The sequence below is a fragment of the Porites lutea genome, chromosome 2, assembly GCF_958299795.1.
Source record: "Porites lutea chromosome 2, jaPorLute2.1, whole genome shotgun sequence".
In the NCBI taxonomy this organism is placed as follows: domain Eukaryota; kingdom Metazoa; phylum Cnidaria; class Anthozoa; order Scleractinia; family Poritidae; genus Porites; species Porites lutea.
This window is the reverse complement of record NC_133202.1, coordinates 1,247,443-1,268,203: the sequence shown is the minus strand read 5'-3', so window position 1 is coordinate 1,268,203 and position 20,761 is coordinate 1,247,443. Positions and strand designations below refer to the sequence as shown.

General features: G+C 38.6%; 2 protein-coding genes across 2 annotated transcripts; both read right to left on the bottom strand.

The window, feature by feature from the left end:
* Positions 1–272: 272 nt before the first annotated feature.
* Positions 273–14,126, bottom strand: LOC140929168 (uncharacterized). The gene is made up of 12 exons (XM_073379037.1): positions 13,800–14,126; positions 12,914–13,055; positions 12,374–12,519; positions 12,133–12,264; positions 11,258–11,402; positions 10,704–10,756; positions 6,419–6,443; positions 5,513–5,838; positions 3,672–3,813; positions 3,068–3,390; positions 1,261–1,402; positions 273–424 (listed from the first exon to the last, which is right to left on the bottom strand). Exons 1-12 carry the CDS (start codon positions 14,124–14,126, stop codon positions 273–275), a joined length of 2,055 nt encoding a protein of 684 aa, XP_073235138.1.
* A 1,016-nt stretch (positions 14,127–15,142) lies between these two features.
* LOC140929167 (lactadherin-like) lies at positions 15,143–18,305 on the bottom strand. Its single transcript, XM_073379036.1, has 6 exons — positions 18,000–18,305; positions 17,525–17,666; positions 16,620–16,951; positions 16,035–16,176; positions 15,372–15,694; positions 15,143–15,244 (listed from the first exon to the last, which is right to left on the bottom strand). The coding sequence occupies exons 1-6, from the start codon at positions 18,303–18,305 to the stop codon at positions 15,143–15,145; spliced, it is 1,347 nt and encodes a 448-aa protein (XP_073235137.1).
* Positions 18,306–20,761: the final 2,456 nt, after the last annotated feature.

The window sequence follows — 20,761 nt, the reverse complement described above, 5'->3', positions numbered from 1 at the left end:
TGCTATCATGGGACAATCTGTGTAACACAGTAACCAAATCATCGAACTTTAACCCTAATTAACTTGAATCTTGAACCTTGATTTCAAGTAATAAGTTTTACAAGTTTTTTTACCTTGTCAGATGTTTGTCCTTCCTCCTTGTAGTAAATAAAGCTCACTCCATTATCACTATACTGCAGCTTGTACGTGGTAACCCACTGCCCTGAATTGTGTCTTCCTTGTGTCGCAGCACCAATTACTTTTACATTCTTTTGGCCAAGATCAATCTGCAATCACTCACTAACATCATTCACAGCCGTTGACCATCCACTCAGGTAAAACAATCTGCCAAACATAGGGGCCAAATCGCTATTATATTCTGTTGAGGCCGTCATTTGCAGTTCAGTTATTGCACCATTCGCCACACCAAGAGGTCTTTGGCATTCTAGAATATTAAGAGAAGGAAGCAGATATTTTAAGCTCTTAACTGTAATACCTTTTAAAAGACACGCTGAAATAAATGGAAGAACTAAATTTCTACAAGTTTTTCATGGCGTAACGTAGCTTGCGTAGAAGACGGTTTTTTGGTGTTTTTTTTTTTCTCTTGTGTCGTGTAAAGTCAGAAATACAACTGCAGGGTCAAAAGAGAAACTATTGGGATGAAAGAGAAAACAATAGAAATTTGGTGAATTCTGGACAAGCAAAGTAGGGTTGAGCCAATCAGTGACCCGGAACTGGAACAATTTGTTTTCTGCAATGAACAATAAAGGCAACAGGACATAGAACTTGTATAATTACGTTACGACTCAGTGATTTTAAGTTACAGGCGAGTTAGGGCTTATTTCTTGTACAACATGAATTAACCAATGAATGCGTTCCTTAGTTTTAATCCACCAATAAAAAGTCAACTTTGACGTAATCATACTGAAGTAAGGGTATGACGCACATAACTAAAATAACTCAAAGTTATTGGACAAAGAGAAATTGCCAAGGTCATCAACACCAATTTGTTCCTGCGCAAGTTAATGACATTCCTGTGTAAAAACATCATGGAGTAACCGATGGCGCCATAAAATACATTAAGTTACCCTACCTCATTTCCTTCCACTAGTGTGATTTTCGGGCCTTTCAGACGAAAAAAACTGCTTTTAATTGGCCTTTTTTCACTTAACTAGCTTCAAATTTCGGGAGGTGTGTTTTCTCAAATCTGGCTATATTTATGATATGTGATATACAGATAAGAGAATGTTATATTTCTAAAGTAGAGAACACTATTTATACCTTGAGTACAACCATAAAGTTCTATCCTCATAGCAATGTGAACGTGCCAAACCAGTGGCTGAAAGCGGATAAATCGAGCCTTGATAGGTGGAATAAGTTCGTGAGAAACAATCGTGTTCAAATCCGTATTGCCAGTAAATTCCTAAAAAAAAAAAGACATTGCTGATCCTAGCAGTATGCAGGACGCGAGTCAAATATGAACCTAGTATATGGCCTCGCTCTCCATGAGTTCTCCGTAGCTCAAGTGAATAGAGGGCCCGCCAGGTGTTTGGGAGGTCGTAGGTTCCAATCCTGTTGGGGACTCAGATGTTATCTTTGTGCCACGCTCGTGACATGCTGATCATTTCATTTTCACGAGAATCAAGTTATAGCACTAGCACTAGGAATAATAATTATAATAAAAATAAGAAGACGAATAAGAATAAGACTAGATATTAAGTACAACCAAGAGACTATAAAGGGGACAGAGAGGGCATCCCCCATATACACCCTATTCCACAGGTAATTCGTCTCGGGTTATTTTTAACACCACAGATCTCAAGGGGGATTAGACAACAGCCAATCAGATAGCGCGAATGTGTTCCGCGCTGAGAGCCACGCGTCCTTCACGAAATGACGCAGAACAAAATGGGGGAAGACACGGAGAGCGATTTTGCTATTCCTTTTGTCGACGAAAACGACTACAGCGAGATTTCTGCGAAAGCTGTGTCAGCGAAACCGAAATTAAAAAAGAATCGCCCTTCCTCTCTTGTATAGAGCTAACAGTAGAGCAGGGAAATCCTTAACACACTGAATATTCTCTCAGGACCATTTATAAATTACAGTTTGAAGAGAGCAATTTCTGGTTTGATGTTTATTTTTTTCAGTCTTTATAGCGATTATTCCGACCCACTTACTTTGTGAATTGTAGGCGAACCCTCCTAAAGATGAATTTCAAGGGACCATATTCAAGCTCAGAAAGAGAAATAAAATTTCGTCGTTGCTTATTTACGTCCTCAATAAAACGCGAAATTAGGCATTTTCACGTCGTAGTCGTGCAAAAACGGGAAAGAAATGAACAAAAACGTGTGTTGCACGTGCGAAGTTGTTGTTTTGCTAATTAAACCTATTGTTTTTTTGACGTTCTAGTTGTCGTCCGCGTCGTTGGATCTTAAACTCCCTAAATTGTACAAACGACCGGTTTCAATAGACCGGCGAAATTTCTCATTTTATTAAAGCACTGAGGTTACGACAACAAAGAGTCCAGCGATTCCTTTTTCCCAGGTGAGCGACGATTCATTTCGCTTCAATATTCAGGAATGCTCTCGATCTTTTTGCGCTTTCATTGCCTCTCGCCCGACATGTTTTGCACGGTGTTTGGTCATGCGAAACCTCCACGAAACATCCACGCCTCGCGCGAGGTAACTTTATCCCGATTCTAAAAATAACTCGAGACGAATTACCTATGGAATAGGGTGTATATGGGGGATGCCCTCTCTGTCCCCTTTATAGTCTCTTGGTACAACTAAGAAATGCTCGGAAAAAAAAAATCCGAAATCCCGGCAGGACCTCGATCCCACGACCTTCAAGATGCTGGTAGGAGTCTAACCACTGAGCTATGGGCGACTCACACGGCGAGCAGAACGCAGGTTTTGGGATAGCTACAGGACTTTGCAACTCGCGAGTACGCTGGACTAAAGCAAAGCAACACACTGACTTACTTGCATCACACAGGCACCTTAATGAAGGGTTGTGTACACTTGTTGTGTTGTGTACACAAAAATAATAGTGAAAATCTCAGTTCACTTGGAAAGTCTAGAATATTTACCTTTGTCTGTCCTTGCTCGTTCATGTAGTTATGAAAAGTGACTCCGTCGTCACTGTACAGCAGGCTGTATTTTTTAACCCATTGAGGATAATCCGGTCTTCCTTGTGTTGCCACACGTGTTACGCCATATTTGATGCCCAGGTCAACTTGAAGCCATTGGTTAACGTCATTAGTGCCAGATGCCCAACCGCGAGCTTCTACCCACCTTGGTTGAAGATGGAGTCTGGCCAAATAAGGTTCATGGTGCACAGCCCAATAGGAAGATGCCGTGATGTTATCATTTGAAATTTCACCACTTTCCATTCCGAGTGGTTTCTCTCCTCCTAAAGACCAAAAAAGACAAAAAAAGAATTAAAATAATTAGGAGGCGTACAAATACTTAGTCCAAAAAAATGTCTGCCATAAAGGGATGGATCATTGGAAACGTCCAAACTGCATGAAAACTTCTCCATAGCGGCCAGTTAGTGATGTAAGACGAAATAACTGATGTACTCATTGTATTTTTCTCGCTTTGTATAATATTTTCAACTCTTGCACCATCTACTTTTCTTGCAAAATGTAAAGGGAGCCAGTACGAATTTTCAGATAAAAACCTCTGCATTACCTTCTTTTACACCATAAATCTCCACCCTGAGAACTCTCGCGCCATAAAAAGCCAGTGGGAGAAAACGGATATAACGCGCCAAAATTGGTGGGGCTAGTTCATGATAGACAACAGTGTTTAGGTTAAAGTTCCCGTCAAATTCCTGAAATAAAATCAGCGAAAAATTGTCTCTTAAAGCTTAGCCTGTAATATAGAGCGATTCAAACACTGATTTCAAATATTTAACGAAATAATTAAGCATCTGTTAAATTTTGGCATCCTTTTCTTTTTTCTTGTGATATTTATCATAATTCGAAATTTTTACCTGATACACGTTTGGAAAATAGTCCTGTAGTAAGTTACCGAAATACACAAGAGAAGCCCTTTTCAATTATATGTCTCAACCTGATGGACTTAAGTTTTTCTAGAATAAAAATTCTGACAAGCATGATTCAGAATTGCCAAAGTGCTTCGATTTTCCTCACAAGGTACAATAAACGTAACAGCAGTAAAGTGTTTCAACAAAACGTCTCTCATCAAATAAACGTCTTCAGAATAGGATTTTACTGAGATCAGCATCAGCGCTAGTGTCAGTAGCAGTCAATATCACCCAGAATTAACGCCAGTGTTTCGTTATCAGATTCAGTATCAGTACCAGCATTGACACCAGCATTGCTGTCATTATCAGTAATCAAAGATGCCCTGACGGTGATGCTGAGTCAAACCAAAATGCCATAACGATACTCATGACGATGCTAATACGGATTATTATGTATTGTCTCTAATGCTGACTCTTATATCGATGCCGATACTGATGTTGAGACTGAATGGTCTTTTTTGACTAAATCGAAGTCACGACGATCGCTATTGATAAAACAAAAATCTTACGTCAGATTAAAGCGACGATCGCTTTGCCATCTCTCGATCATGTTTGACGAAGGCAAAAAAATCTTCCAAAATTCACGTCGCTGCACTGTCAACGTCTTGGTTGCTCAAACTCCCTAGAAACGTTACCTCGGAAAACACTTCTTGATATGTGACGATTTCGTGGTAAAAACGACGTTTTGATAAAAACCGCGCAAGAAAACGACGTCCGCAGGTACCCAGTGAGAGGGACGAAGTTACCTTATTATAGGAAATTAACGCTCCATGAAATTAACGCGAATCGTTAAAATTCGCGTTAATTTAAGTCGCGTTAATTTTGTTGAACGTTAATTTCCGCGACGTTAATTAAGTGCAGCATTAATTTCCGCACTCTTAATTTCCAGTATTTTAACCCCAATTTTGGAACCTGTTCAGACATTCTTACCACCCAACTTGACATTAACTACAAGCTTTCTTTCTTTCCATTTACCCTTTATTTGTCATATTTTACAAAAGCTAAGGGGAAGGTTTACAATATTTCGAGTTCATCTTCATCGTTGTCGCTGTCAAAAGTGATGTCAGCTTAGTTTTGTTCAGTTTTGAATTTTTTTGCACCAGTGTTGAAATAAATTTGATCCAGTTGTCACCACCAACTGTGTCTTAATCGCGTTAATTTCCTTTATTATGAAACTCTACCTCCTGTTTCGCGTTAATTTTCTTTATTCGAAAGTCGTTTTCCATTAAATTCGCATTAATTTAAGTCGCGTTAATTTCCAATACCTTAATTTCATGGAGTGTTAATTTCCTATAATAAGGTAATAGTAGAACAAATAATGATACTGATGATGACACTGACCACAGGGTTTTGTGCTGGTCATGAGTTAAGCTATTTTTTACCCCTCAGCGAGTTAACTTCCTGTGTTGAAATTTTGTTCATAATTTCCTGTAAATGCGTATGGGAATCAGGGATCTATTTCATGTATGCTACTTTTTTTTACCTTTCTCTGTCCTTGCTGGTCCATATAGCTTTGAAAAATGCTTCCATCATCACTGTAATTCAGACTGTATCTAGTAACCCATTGAGGATATGCCCTCCATCCCTGAGTTGCTACGCGTGTGACGTTATACTGAAGACCAAGATCAATCTGAAGCCATGGATTTAAATCGCCATGATAAGCAACCCATCCAGCTATTCTAGGTTGTGAAAGGTGCTTGTAGCGTAGTCTGCCTGCCTGGGGTGCGTGGTGGTAGCTATAGAAGGATGACGCTGTGATCTGACCGTCGGCAATGGCTCCATTTTCCATTCCGAGTGGTTGTTCACACTCTAATCAAATTCAGAAAGGGAAGACAGTTAACAGCGTGTATGACAGTCTTGTGTAGGATCCAGTCAGGAAAGTGCATGCAGGCAACTCTCTATCTTATTTCCTTCACACACCGAATAGGCCACTTCCGAGTTCCAAAAACCCTCACTTTCAAAATGAGGCCAAGTGCACAAACCTTTCCGGTGAAAGGCCGAGCTTTTAACCTTGTTTTGATACAGAGGCTCTGGGGAACTCGGAAATGGCCTCTTACGTGCCCAAGAGTCCTTCTTTTTTGACTTCCACTCAGTCTCCTTCTGCCTTCCCATTGATCCCTCTCTATCCCACCCAGGTGATAAAAAGGTATTTTGTACAGCTGACTCACTCTTAACGGACACCTCTATTAGACGGGCACCTGAGTAAAATGGACACCTAGAGTTGGTCCCTGCCTTTCTTTACTCACTTTATTTGACCCTCTATAAGATGGACATCTTTCTAAGACGGACACTTTGGTGCCGGTCCTCAAGGTATCCGTCTTAGAGATAGTTTACTGTGGTATTTTTCGTCAACACCATGATTGACGATAAAAGAGAACTCCTTTCATACCTTGGTCTCCGTTTGATGTCCTGATCTGTAAAAAAAATTAAAAATTTAATTTTAAGTCAGAATGAATTAGTTATCATCCCCTCGCAAAACCGTTTGAATGAGATCCACATTGGCTCTTCATTTCATACATAGTTATTAGAGGAGACTGGTTATGAAAAGCGGCAAACATCAATGATAAAAACAACAGTGCTGCAGTTTATGTTGGAAGCACCCTGAAAGTGCACAATCCTTTGTTTTCTGTTGGCAAATTGTTACGGAATAAATTAATGCAACGTTTTTATTGGTCAATACAATCAAAATGATAGGAATTCTTTTGAACGTTGTGCACTTTCAGGTCCACAAAAACATATAACAAAGCAGTCTGACGGGTTTCATAACCATTCCACTCAATTAACTATGTTTCATACGAGAGCCGAATTCTATAATTGTTTTAATTTATTTATCATTTAAAATATTTTCGAGTCTTTAACGTCCTTACTTACTAGGTAGTAGGGACTCTTCCAAGCTACCTTTGTAGAGTGTGAACGATAACTACGTTGCCACTTATTGAGAAACATTTTCGCGTATTCTTGCCATCCTTTTTGGACTTTAAAAAACAGTAGATTTGTTTGCTTAACTGCAAGTTTTTGCTGAATTGTTTGTTTGCTTAACCAACCGGGTAAGAAGGTTTGTCTCAGTCATGATTTTTATTTGGTGAATGGAATGAAGAGCAGAAAGTATGAGAAACCTAACGGACACTATTCTATTAGCTAGAAACTTTGTGGGACAGACCATATTTCCCTTTGTTTAATTTGGCCACCTTTTTTCGCCCATGATTACTTTGGCGTTATTTAACGAACAATTTCATTAATATTTCTTTGCGCAGAGTTTGTTTTTAAAACAGGCTCGAGTAGAAAAAAAGAAGCGTTGCGTACTTTCTACTTTTAACATTTCAGTTGAAGATCATGTTTTACTTTGTATCCTGCCAATGTATATGACAAACTTTGCAAAGCTGACTTCAATTCCCTGCAGTGAAGCAATAACATGAGCGTAAAAGAAAACCAACTTGTTAAATTTGCTTTACTAGCCTTTTCTCATAACGATTTGTTATCAGAAACAAAAATTGTGTGTTTTCTACACTGAGATACTAACCCTAAAAAAACACATTAAATGCCAATTGTGTAACCTGTATTCCTAAATAATATAAAAGGGGTGATAATTTTGGTTTAACGTTCCATTAAAACTGAGATACAGCTAATCAGCAAGAGACGTCGAACAGCCGACTAAGTTGCATGAAAATCTAATCTATACCTACCAGAATTACGAACGTTATCCACGCGAGTACTGCTGGCATCTTGTTAATTTTCTTCTAACTTGTTAGCACAACATAAAGATCTCTTTCCGCCATCATTCAGTCGACAAGCAAGGCAAACGGGTTGAAATAACAGGCACAAAGAAATATAACTTAATATTATAGCCAGAATACTTTGGATGAAAAACTGAAGTGCTGTTGCCTTAACAAGAACATTCGTTTCTAATAATAACTTTAAGTTGTTGTTAAGGCACCATGGTGGGCGCTAATAAATTGCTAGCAACAGGAGACGTTTATAAATGAAGAAATGCATCTTTAGCGTCAGGAAAACAACCTGTGTTTTGTTGCGGTATTGTTGTTGCTTTCTTATGGTTTTTGTTGTTGTTGTTTAAATTTTTCGAGAGCCAGGTAACACGAAATTTCTTTTCTTTTCTTTTTTTTTTTTTCAATAAACAGCAAAAAGTAATTAGATACAGAGCCTGGCAAACTGAGCGCAATAAACTTTTCAGGAGGTTTGGTTATAATGAAAAATTTAATTTTTTACAGTTCAGTTTTAGGATAACATGTCGTAACATCTTGTTACTTGTTCTCTCTTTAACAGTTATTTTACTTTTTATTTAATTTGAATTCCTTGACTTTTCCTTCCTTTTTGCCTCAAAGCGGACACCTTTGAACTTCAGGAAGTCTTTTTACGACTAGGCTGATAACTAGACTACTTGTTTAGTTTAATTACAGGGCTGATCCTTGACGAGTGAGAATCGTTGTTGAATAAAAAAAATATTGTAAGGCTTTGTATCGAGATTTCAGCTATCGTTATTTAGGGGTCGAAAATGATCATAAAAATACATCAGAAATCCTTACCTTGTCTCCTTGTCTAAATTCATGGTGTTTTCTTAGCATTTTTGGCCGTTTCAGGGCGATTCCAGCGAGATTTTGCTCTGCCGTTGTTACAACGGTGCGACAGAACTACAACTCGCTGAATTCACCCTGAAACGGATAAAAATGCTAAGGAAACACCTTAGACTAAGACAAGGAGACATAACGATAAATAATTCCCCATACGAACCCTTACAATATTTCTGTTGTGAAACAGCTATTCTCACTCGTGAGCTTGGGGTATCTGTGGACTCATAAAGCCAATATGTCAGTCAATCAGATATTTTTTCATTTGTAGACAAAGGGGGTCTACAGCAGCATACCATTTTTATCGCCCGGGAGTAAGTAAACATGCTTTATAAAAAAGTAGGATGTAACTCGAAAAGATTAAAGATTAAAATAGAGGGAACAGAAAAAAACTTTAAAACCCTTCATCTTAAAATTTTTCGTGGCCATTTTCTCGGACAGTGCCTTATTTACAAGGAAAGAATTGACACAACTCAAAGTGCCATACCTGCCAAGTTTGAAAGTAAAACGTCTGAAGCTAGCGAATGCACATGTATCTGTAAAGTCACGACATTTAACAGACGTTTATCACGGCGACTTTCAATATGAGCCAATTTCATCGTCAGCTTTCAACAAATCACTCTCACACTTGGTGACAAAACTAACTTTACAGCTCTATTCAGGCGGCGCTCACTTTCAGTCAGAAGTGCCGACCGATTCTCAGTAACCGGTCCTCGTCAAAACGTGGTGGGTCTAGAGCGCTTATTTGGAACAATGGCGTAATTAGAATATTTTAATGCAACGTTTGACGTCAACTGCATAACCTTAACAAATACAGTAATTTTTATTGTCATTGCTTCAGTATTATATTCTTGAAATTCCTGGAAGGTGCTCCATCAGTCACTGAGGACTGAGTTCGATTTGCTGTATAAGTTTCACGCTTTCTCGAGATCTTTCATGGACATACGAGAAAACTTCTGCCACAAAAAAGAAAACATAGACAAACCCATGAAGGCGCGTAATTGTGGAGAATCTGGGCATTTGTTGACGTCATCAGTGTTAAGGTAATTTATTTTATAGCTTACGTTTACTTAATTGAATTCAAAAACACGAATTAAGCGTTTTCACATGACGTCACGGCGGCCATCGGCGGCCATATTGGTGTTTCAAACAAATTCTTTGTGAGTTAGACCATTTTCCTATGCAACCACTTTCTTTTACTCCAGAACTTTGCATTGATGCTGGCCACTTGATTGAAATCGCTCTATTCCGGATTGCTGATCATGTCCACATGAAAAGTGCTCGATCCCCGGGGTAGTCAATCGATAAAAATCGATAGCAATCAAGTGATTTTGATCGACTGATAACGGAAATCGGTGAAAATCGATAAACTAAATTGCTGTGTCAAATCGATATTATAGATTTTTCATTATTTTAACGATTTATAACGGTAAGTCCGACATTGATGTTTTTTGGCATAAGTTAAATACTTATAGTATAGCTGAGAAAATACATCCACTTACTAGTGACAACTGATCAACAAAGGAAACGGGTGTATCATCGATTTCTATCGATTGATCGATACAATAGATATCAATCAAATCAGATTTACCGATTTTTATCGATTGACTACTCCGGGAGTTCTCCAGCCTGGTATGAACACCTGTTCACATTGCCACGAAGAGCGGCACAGAAACCTGTCCGATATGTGACGATAAACTTTCAAGAACTGCCCGGTGCTGCTCCTGTAAGACCTTTATACACCTTGCTATCACAGGGACTGCTCGGCAATGACCGGTGTTATGTGTGAACCAAAGCTCTATCTGACATGGTTTTCAAGGCGGAGCAAAGTTGAAACGGTGCCTAAGTGGTGCACACTATACTACTTATGTTTCTGAATTTTCATCAAGGAGTAATCCCTTGGTAAGACTCAGGTTCGTAGTAATTACATCCTTGCTGATCTTTAAGTCCATATGCTGAGCCTGTGGTTGTGGAATCGCTGACTTCACACGTTTTCAACTGATGGCAGAAGTTGAAAGACTTGCACTGCGTGGTTACTAAGCACAATTTAAAGCACTCCATGACGTTGGTGTTATTCAACGTGGAACTCACGTGACCGAGTAAGGCCTTATCAGGAGCCACTGGGGCAAATAACTCGGCTGGAACTAGACAAAAAAGTAAAACTGAATAAAAGGAGTCGCTGACAAGTGTTTGTAATTAGCATCATCTCTAGAGTCATTGTCTTTTAAGCTACGTAACAGTATCAGGGGGAACATATGTCCGGCTTTTGCCATGGTAGGGACGGCCAAACGACTAAACAAGACTAACAAAAAAATAAAGCAGATCTCTTGAAAGAGGTAATAATTTTTGAACGATTTTTATTGCCTATTATCTTCTATCAGTTTTAGAACCAAGTCTATAGCTAGGGAAATAAGCAATGTAGGATATGCTGTCTTTGCTTAAATATGTCATTCATAAAGAAGACTGAGCCATTACCCTAAAACTATGGAACCAAAGGAGCCCAAAATCTGTAGGGAAAATGATAAAAGATCCCGAAGGTTTTCCCAGGGCTTTGACAGTGTCACAAACATGATTCTTGTCAAGTTCTATATCGAAAATAGTTAACGTAGGAAGCCCGCATAAGGCAAAACGTTTTAATGTATCACCTTCTGACCAAGGCTTCCCATAAAGCTCCATTCTGATGCATCCTCTGATATACCAACTCACAGGGTAAAGACGAATATATCGAGCGTAAATCGCTGGAATAGAATTCTTCACAACGTCTACCCAATTAGTATTTCCTTTTAAAACCTGCGAATAGAGACAACTGTATACTATACGAATATAACGCAGCAATATGATGAGAGAAATGTTCGTTGTTTAAGAACTGTCAGCAAACATTTCTAAACTTTTCGCTACTTGATCAATTTTAGTCTACAGTAGAACCTCTATTCAGGGGACGCCCTCGGGGCAAAAGCAAGTGTCCCTTGAAAAGAGGTGTCACCTGACTGGAGGTTGTGCTGGAGTTTGCTAATAATTAACCAACAGATCAAATCTTTTCCTTCTATTCTGCCTCGGAATCTGCTGCAGTCATTATTTCAAGCAGCTAGATAATATATATAAAAATCATGATTTACCTATCTCCGCGATATTGTGCTTTACTTCCCACAAGTACAGTACACTGTACATCGATTTATATGATCGCTGTCCTCATTGAGACTAGTGTGCACTTAAACTTACCAACACTTTTTGTGGTCATTCACGTTTTGAGCCCTAAGAGGTGCCCCCTAATTGGTTTTCGGACCTAGAAATAGTGTCCCGTTCCCCTTAATAGAGGTGTCCGTTCAATATAGGTAACAGATACAAAGATGACGTGATGACATTTTTCGGGGACCAAAATCTGTGTTCCCTGATTAGAGGTGTCCCAAAAGAGCGATTCCACTGTAATTTGATTGTAGTCCTAAGCTATAGTAACTTCGTACGTGTTGCACATCATTAATTTTCCTTAAAACAAAATTTGTCTTCATTCTGTTATCCATACCTCAACGCTTGTTTCCCATGTAATCAGGTCATTGGACCAACCCAATTTGTATTTTTTTAAGAAATACTTAGTTGTTCCTGGATTTCCTTGAGTGGCTACGGCACAAACGCGGTACAGTCGACCAAGATCAATCTAAACGTAATAATTTCATAATTAAATGAGTTATTAACTATAACGACTGTGTTCTCACTTTGTGAAATATATGGTCATATATAGCATTTCAAATATTGTTGCTTTTCACCTGTATGTATTCACCAAGACCTTCTCTCATAGGACACCAAGCTGATGCGCCATTTAGCCGAGCCAGTGATGCATTCCCGGTTGAAGCTTGCATTTGAGAGTCCAGAATATTTCCTCTCTCAATGCCAACTGCTGGAGAGGTACACTCTGCAAAAACAGTGTTTAAGTCTGCTCACTTTAATTTTAATCGCAAACCAATATCGTTCATTTATATATTATCTATATTTACATAATGGACGATTTGACCTTTTCTAGGACAGCTAAGGATTCGGTCTTAAAAACTGAAAATTTGGATGAACACTTTTTATCAACAATGGGGCTTTACTTCAATCAAGCGAAAAGCTAATTAAAACTAATTTTGAAGAATATGCTGTTTTAACATGAACTTCGTTGTTAAATCAATAAATTTTTGTGCAGAAGATTTTTTCCCCAAAATTCGTTTGAGAATTATTATAGTGAGAATAATTTGAGGGTTAAAGAAATTGATCCAGTCAGAATTATTAGTATGCTGCATACCATAAAAAATAACATCTTATGTTACCATGCGCACAGCCGTAGATTTCCACCCTCATTGATATGTGGTGATTCCATGTCATGGGTCGAAAACGGACGTAACGAGCGCTAATTGGTGGATTAAGGTCGTGATGAACCGTAGAATTTTGGTCAAAGTTTCCAGCAAATACCTCAATAAAAATAGATAGGAAATCAAAATTGTTTTTAGTTTATAAACCAACAACAGTCCATTTTGACATGGTAAATAGAGTAGAACGGTTATAAAGCCCTTCAGACTCTTCTGTTTTATGTTTTTATGGACTTGAAGGTGCACAAAATTCAATAGCATTCCTGCCATTTTGATATTACTTGCCAATAAAAACGTCGCTCGTCGAAGCTTCCAACATAAAATGCAAAATTGTTGTTTTTATCTTTCTTTTTTTCCTCCTTTCATAACCAGTCTCCTCTTTTAACAATGGGTTGCACGAGAATCCACCACCATACGGACAACACTCCGCCTCTGTGTTCTTTCTTTAGTAGTTCATATAATTCTGTAATTAACACGGTCGGAAAACGACTTTAAAAGTAATAGTCTCCAAAAAGGGATGTCTCCACGCAGAAAGTAAAATCATGCTGGCTTACCCGTTGATATGAAAGAATTTTTCATGGTAACATACTTAAGGGTATAAATAACAAGTGCGACGTCCGTAGCGGGTACAATTTCAAATCTAGCCGTGACAAAAGCGTCTTAACCCTAGCACATAAAGGGAGGGGGCGGGTTTCACCGCTTAAGGTATCCGTTAACGTTTTTTCGATACGCATATTTATCAAAGAGTGTCATTTTGATTCAACTTCGCATACAAACTGAAGTAAGGTGTATGTGAACAAAGGGCAAAGAATTTAAAAGTTCCCTCTGAGGGTTTATACTATTTTACCTTGTCTGTTGGTTGTCCACGTTCCTTGTAGTACTGGAAATTTACTCCATCGTTACTGTATTGCAACTTGTATGTGGTTACACGTTGTACGCTATAAGAGAAATCTCTTCCTTGAGTGGCTACTCGCGTTATCCTGGTGTACCTCTTTCTAAAACCCAAGACATCGATCTGCAGCCACTGATCGGCATTGTTTACTCCAGCTGCCCAGGCTCCTGACAGCTCCCCGATAACTTCTCGAAAATTTAATCTTCCCTGTTGCACAGAATGATATGCATCCCACTGCGAAGAGGCACTGAGTTGTGAATCCGCAATTGCACCGCTTTCCATTCCAAGGGCATCCTGACATTCTACCATGAAAAAGACAACTGGTCCTGCTTTCATTTATACTGTCATTGTCATTGTTATTGCTGTTGCTATTGCTATTGTTATAGTTATGGTTATGGTTATGGTTATGGTTATGGTTATTGTTATTGTAATTGTTATTGTCACAGTCATTATCATTGCCATTGACATTTTCATTATTATTGTCATGGACAATGACATTGACATTGTCATTGTCATTGTTATTGACATTGACGTTGACATTGACATTAAAATTTTCAATGCCATTGTCATAGCAATTGCCTTTGCCGCTGACATTTTCATTATCATTGTCATTGTCATTATCATTCACAATGACATTGACCTTGTCATTGCCATTGCCATTGCTATTCACGTTGTTATTGTCATTGGCATTGTCATTGACATTGACATTGACATTGTTCTCAATGCAATTTACGAGGTACCACCACTCTTTATAAAACTGGAAAATCCGTTTAAAGCCACGCCTTGCTTGAGCACCCAAAAATGTCTTTTTCATTTCATTCAGTGTATTTGTATTCTTAGTATAAAGGGAATTTTTTGACAAGCCTCTTACGTACCTTGAGCACAGCCATATAACTCTATCCTCATGGAAATATGGTTCTGCCATGTCAAAGGTCGGAAACGGATGTAACGCGCCCTAATAGGTGGATCCAGCTCGTGTGAAACCACGGTGTCTGGGTTTGTATTTCCTGTGAAAACCTTCAGCGAGAAGGGAAAAAAGAGAAAACCACCTTATGAACATTGACAGCTGCTTTGCACAAAATCACATATCCAGCAAACGCATCAATAAATTCGAAACAGCGTGTTAAAACAAATCCATAAACAAAGTCAGTACAGGAAAATAAAAAAAGTTTGTCATAGTACAACCATAGGCACGAGAAAACCAAGAGTTGAGCCTCGTGTGGATGAAATCCTTCCTCCCCCTGACCTGTCAAAACAGCTAAGCTCAAAGACATCCCCCCCAAAAAGAAAATTTACATTTACTCATGAATGTCCGTCAGAATATCCAGGAACACTTTCTCCAATAAGCTTCCCTCCTCCCCACCTTCGATTCCCTTGGTTTTGCAAACTGAGCAACGTCCCTTTGAAGAAAAGGTTAGCACATCATTACAAATGTAAAGCTTTTTTTTTAACATTTAGGCCCACGTTTTTCCAGCATCCCATAATTATGTTGGTCAAAGCTTTGTTTCTGAATTAAATTTGTTTTACCTTGTCAGCAGCCTGTCCTTGTGTCCTGTAGTAATGGAAGTGCACTTTATCATTGCCATACTCAAGCTTATAGGTGGTAACCCACTGGTCACAACATGCATATCTTCCTTGTGTTGCTATACGTGTTACTTTGATGTGCTGTCCACCTAGGTCAATCTGGATCCACTGGTTACCATCATTAACTTGGGCTACCCATGCTGCACTATGCAATTTGAAAAATAACCTTCCATAACTTGCGAGATGATAGGTACTCCATATCGTTGATCCCGTAATTTGCAATTCTGGTATTGCACCGTTCGCCATGCCAAGAGGTTGATGACATTCTAAATTTTTTTGGATAAGGAAAACGAGTTTGCTTCAAATATTTGCCTATTTTAGATTTATATTTGTTTTTGTTTGTTTGTTTAGGTTTGTTTAAGACAGCAGACAGCTCTCACAGAACACGTTCTCTGATTTAACTCTTCTGGTTTGAAGAGAGTAGGTGGCGTAACCCCAGTGGCTTGGTCAACCATTGATGGGTCAGGTGGGTGGGTAATTAAGAGGTTGATCTACTCTGTTGCGACACAAGTCCTGTTTCATCGGCCCCTGTCTCGACGTTAAGTAACCGTAATGAAGTCAATAAATCAAATTAACTTTATGAAGACCCACTACAGTTATGATTACCTTCTGTACAGCCATAGAGCTCCACCCTCATGCAAATGAAATCTTTCCACTGTAGTGGTCGAAAGCGTATCACACGTGCTCTTATTGGCGGACTAAGATTATTAGAAACCACAGTATTCTGGTCAGTATTCCCGGCAAATTCCTAAAAAAAATGAAGGTTCTGATGAGTTTTTGTTTCATTTATTTTTGCAGCATGTAGCAGCAGCTAGGAAGAGAAGTCACTAATGGTGCCTACCCTGACCCCAAACAATACTGAAATAATTGAAAGAATGACATGTCATTGTTTTATGCGACCAATCAGTTGAGACCTTACTAGTAGTTCCTTCACAACCGTTTTTGCATAGTGTTGCAAAACATAGTTATAATGTATTCGACGTTTCGTTAAATCGATTTATCCTTGTTGGAAAAAGTTTGGGAAAGAGGCTTTTAGGCAATAGAAAAGTGAAAAATAATGCTAAAATAGCTGTAATAAGTAATGGTAAGAATAATACTTGTACAAATTTTAGCCCTCGTCCTCATGCTTCAGCATCTCATAACATAGCGTTTTTGTGGGCTCAATGCACATGTACAACCAATTATAGTTACCTCTGCCTGCCATTGTTCGTCGACACAAGTATAAAACGTGACTCCATCGTCACTGTATTGCAGATTGTACTTGGTAACCCAATGCGGGAGTTCTTGTTTTCCTTGTGTTGCCACACGAGTTATGTTATATTCGATGCCCAGATCAATTTGAAGCCATTGATTGAGATCATTCGTTCCAGATGTCCATCCACCTGTGTGGTTTGGCCACGCATAAATAGAATCTAAGTGTAATCTGCCAAGGTACGGACTATGATATTCATCCCAAGACGAGGATGCAGTGATTTGATCGTCCGGTATTGTACCACTCTCCATTCCAAGAGGTTTTTCTCCATCTTAAAAAACAGCCAAAATTTAGGGTTAATTAACAAGTACAAAATAAACGCTGCGGTAATTAATATCGCTGAGATATCATCGTGAAAAAGTTGAGCGAAGAAATACTAAGCCTTACCAAGCGCAAAGCAGTTGGTTTAAGATAACTTCAATTCATGGAGGGTCATCGTCACGTCTCACTCAAGCACTTTTAATTGCAAATTTTTAGGCTAGTTTTCCAGCGACATATCTGGGAGCTAGACGTCTTTAAGCGACGCACCTCAACTGGAAGTGAAATTTTTGCATTCTCGTGCATTGGTTTGGCCCAAACTTTCAGGTTAATGGTTCCCATAAGTGTTAAGACATTAATCAATACAAACCTGGTACTACCAAGGGATATAAAATTAAAGGACTGAATGGTCTTACTGGAGAAACTGCGACAGTGAACAAGACAAATGCGAATATACAGTCATCTACTGAAATACTCACATGCAGGGAGGGCATTTTTTCCTCAGCATGTGAAACAAGGAGTTTTGAAATTCAGATAAAAAATATGGGTAACGAACCCCACTCCCTCTGATTTATCAAGTTATTACCGTTCGTGATACCGTACAGTTCAACTCTCATGGATATGTGCGCATGCCAGGCCAGTGGCAGGATGATAATGTATCGAGCCCAGACTGGAGGTTTTAGTTGGTTTGAAACAACTGTGCTTGAATCTGAGTTCCCAGTAAATTCCTAAAATGACCAAAAAGCAAAAGACAATATCGCTAAGAGAGTAATTTCAACTAAAATAGTTTCTTATGTATATGAAATATATCATACAGAGGTTTTCGATATGAAATTAAATGAAGAGGTAAATGATAATCTTAGTTATGTACGTACGAATCACCGGCGCGATTCTTCAACCAGCTTAACTATAATTAAGCACACATTATACGGTCTTACATGTAGCTGCGTGCTAAACTTAAATAAAGGAATTTGTGGTTAGGGTTAGGGTATCAGAGGTCCACAATAAGTAAACCCTGTTCTCCCAGGCTCTATTTACTTTTGCAAGGAAAGTGTGTTCACCTTTATCTGTCCAAGTTCATTCGTATAGTTATAAAACATGACTCCATCCTCACTAAACTGCAGTTTGTACTTGGTAACCCACTGACTAATGTCCTCTCTTCCTTGTGTTGCTATACGTGAAACATTGTACTGACGCCCAACGTCGACTTGAAGCCACTGATTTAAATCATTATAGAGGGACGACCATGCTCCTATTCTACCTAAAGGAACCGGTTTTAAGTGTAGTCTGGCTAAAAAGGGTTCATGACTGCCGCTTAAGTAGCTCGATGCAGTTATTTGTCCATCAGCAATTAAACCATTTTCCATTCCGAGAGCTTTATCGCATTCTATTGCATTGACAAAAGAAAAACAAAATGACATTAAATTGGTTTTTGCCTGTTTGCATTAAGTGATTTTATACAGTTACAGTTGAAACTTAAGTCTGTGTTACGGCACATGAGATATACAAAGGGCAAGGTATAAATTTCACGTGCCAGTTTAGCAGGCCAATGAAAAAACTTTGCTGAAAGAGGTCAAGTTATTTAGGTGACTTCTGCGAAGATCACAGAGGCTACGTCACGCTAGTCGCTACCTTGAAACGGAGTTTCTTATCCCGCCGACAGTTGAACAAGGTCCAGCTCAAATCGGTCATTCTGAAATCATTCTGATTCTGAAATCAAGCCTATTTCCAGCGCCCGCAATCTCTGAGCATGGTTCGATACTAAGGAATCTCTCCATGAGCATTCATGTGAGCAAAGCTTGCAAAATGGTCTATATTCCATCAGACAGATCCGGAAGTATTTATCGGAAGATGCTGCCAAAGTCCTGGTAAACGCCTTTGTGACATCTCCGCCGTCATCTCGACTACTGCAACTCCCTGTTCTATGGCATTCCAAAATACCAACATGATCGCTTGCAGCGGATTCTACACGCAGCTGCACACATTGTCTGCCTGTTATCCAGTCACATCACACTATAGTCCTTTTTTAATCGGTTACCAGTGCCCTACCGGATTCAATTTAAAAACCTGCTACCTGTCTACCTGAAGAAATTTCTAAGTTTTAAGGAGAGTGCTTCCTACCATTTACTGAGATCTAATACCACGTATGAATTAAATGTTCTAAAAACAAAGTGTAAGACCTTTGGCGACAGGGTCTTCGCTCGTGTTGGTCCCCCACTTTGGAACATTCTTCGTTCAGGTATAAGGAGTATCCGGGGCTCGAAAGTCGACCCGTTGTATTTCGTTTTACATTTGCCCAATGAGCCAATTCTTGTACAGTGATTGCGGTGTTGTACTTTCACTTTCTCTAAGTGTACTGTTTGTTAATATGTGTTAGTGTTTTTTTTTTTCAGTTGTTATTAGTGCTTATATGCCAGATATATGGTATATAGCTAAATCTTTTTTCGCATCTCAATTGAATTCCAAAAATAACGGTCCATTTTTGTTATTTATGACTATATTTAATTAAGTATTGAAATTTTTTTTCTGTAGTCTGTTTTAACGGATGGTAAGGATAGAAGTGGATTGACCCTTGAAAAAGTTGGCCCAACTTTCAAATTTTAATGCTATGCTTGCTGTGCCTGCAAAAATCACTAGTGTTCCCTAATAAAAACTGATGACTGACTAACTGATGAGAATGACTGACCTTCTGAGCAGACTAAAATCTTTAAATTAACATCAGTCTCTGTTCCTGTCTATATTAGTGAGCTCACTAGAACTTAATAACAGTGTAACATAGCTATTTCTCAATTTAGTTCTCGTACCGTAGCTAAATGAGTATTTACCACTTACTTAATACTAGGCATTCTTATTAAAAAATAACTAACGTATTTGTGGCTATTTTTGCCACAGCTACATGTAGTTTACGCTCAATGAACCAATGTGTGGTCATTGAACTACTGGTGTGGCTATTGATCTGTTGTGTACTTATTGAACTGCTGTGCGATTATTGCACTAACAAAAAAAAGTAAACAGTTTGTTTAATATCTTCTTCATAACTCAACAGTAACATTTTGTTTAGGGTTAAAGGCACCGCAAGTAATGCGGACTTCAGCTTTTAATTTAGCCAAAACAGCAATATCCACGTGACGTAGCCTCTCTAAAACAGTGTACAATGGAAGCTCCATTTAACGAAGTGCCAAACGACTGACAAACACTGGACTTAAAAATGGATTTGCACAAATTTGGTCCTTAAAAATGAGTCGCAAAGAAGCCTAGAAATAATATATGTATTATAAATACTGAGGAGTAAACATGGGGCAAAGATGGTACAAACATACCATAAAACAGGGGGTGTAAATAACGGGGGAAATGTGGCATTTACCATGTTTGCCATATACTTACTTCTCAGTATTTATATCTTTGCGACATATATTTGCAAGGAGCAAATTTGTGCAAATCCATTTTTTCGTCTTGTGAAAATATGTTGGGTACGAAGAACTAGGTTTTGTTATATATCGAAGTACTATTCCATATATTTTCAATTACTGGGTCTTGGAATATCGTTCTTTATACCGATGACTTCCTTATATAGAGGTTCGCTGTATCGAGGTGCCACTGTATCAGGGAATAAAGATTTTGTCTCTTGTCCCAAACTACAGTCACCTCAAAAGAGTAGACATGCTGTAAGTTAATGCATCATACATCGTACGGTATATATACTTATCAAGTCATCTTTTACCTTGCTCTCCATTTGATCGCACGTCCTAAAAAAATAATATATACACCTTATTCGATGGTTTAGCATATAATACGTGCGGATAATTTGGGAGTTGCGTAGTAT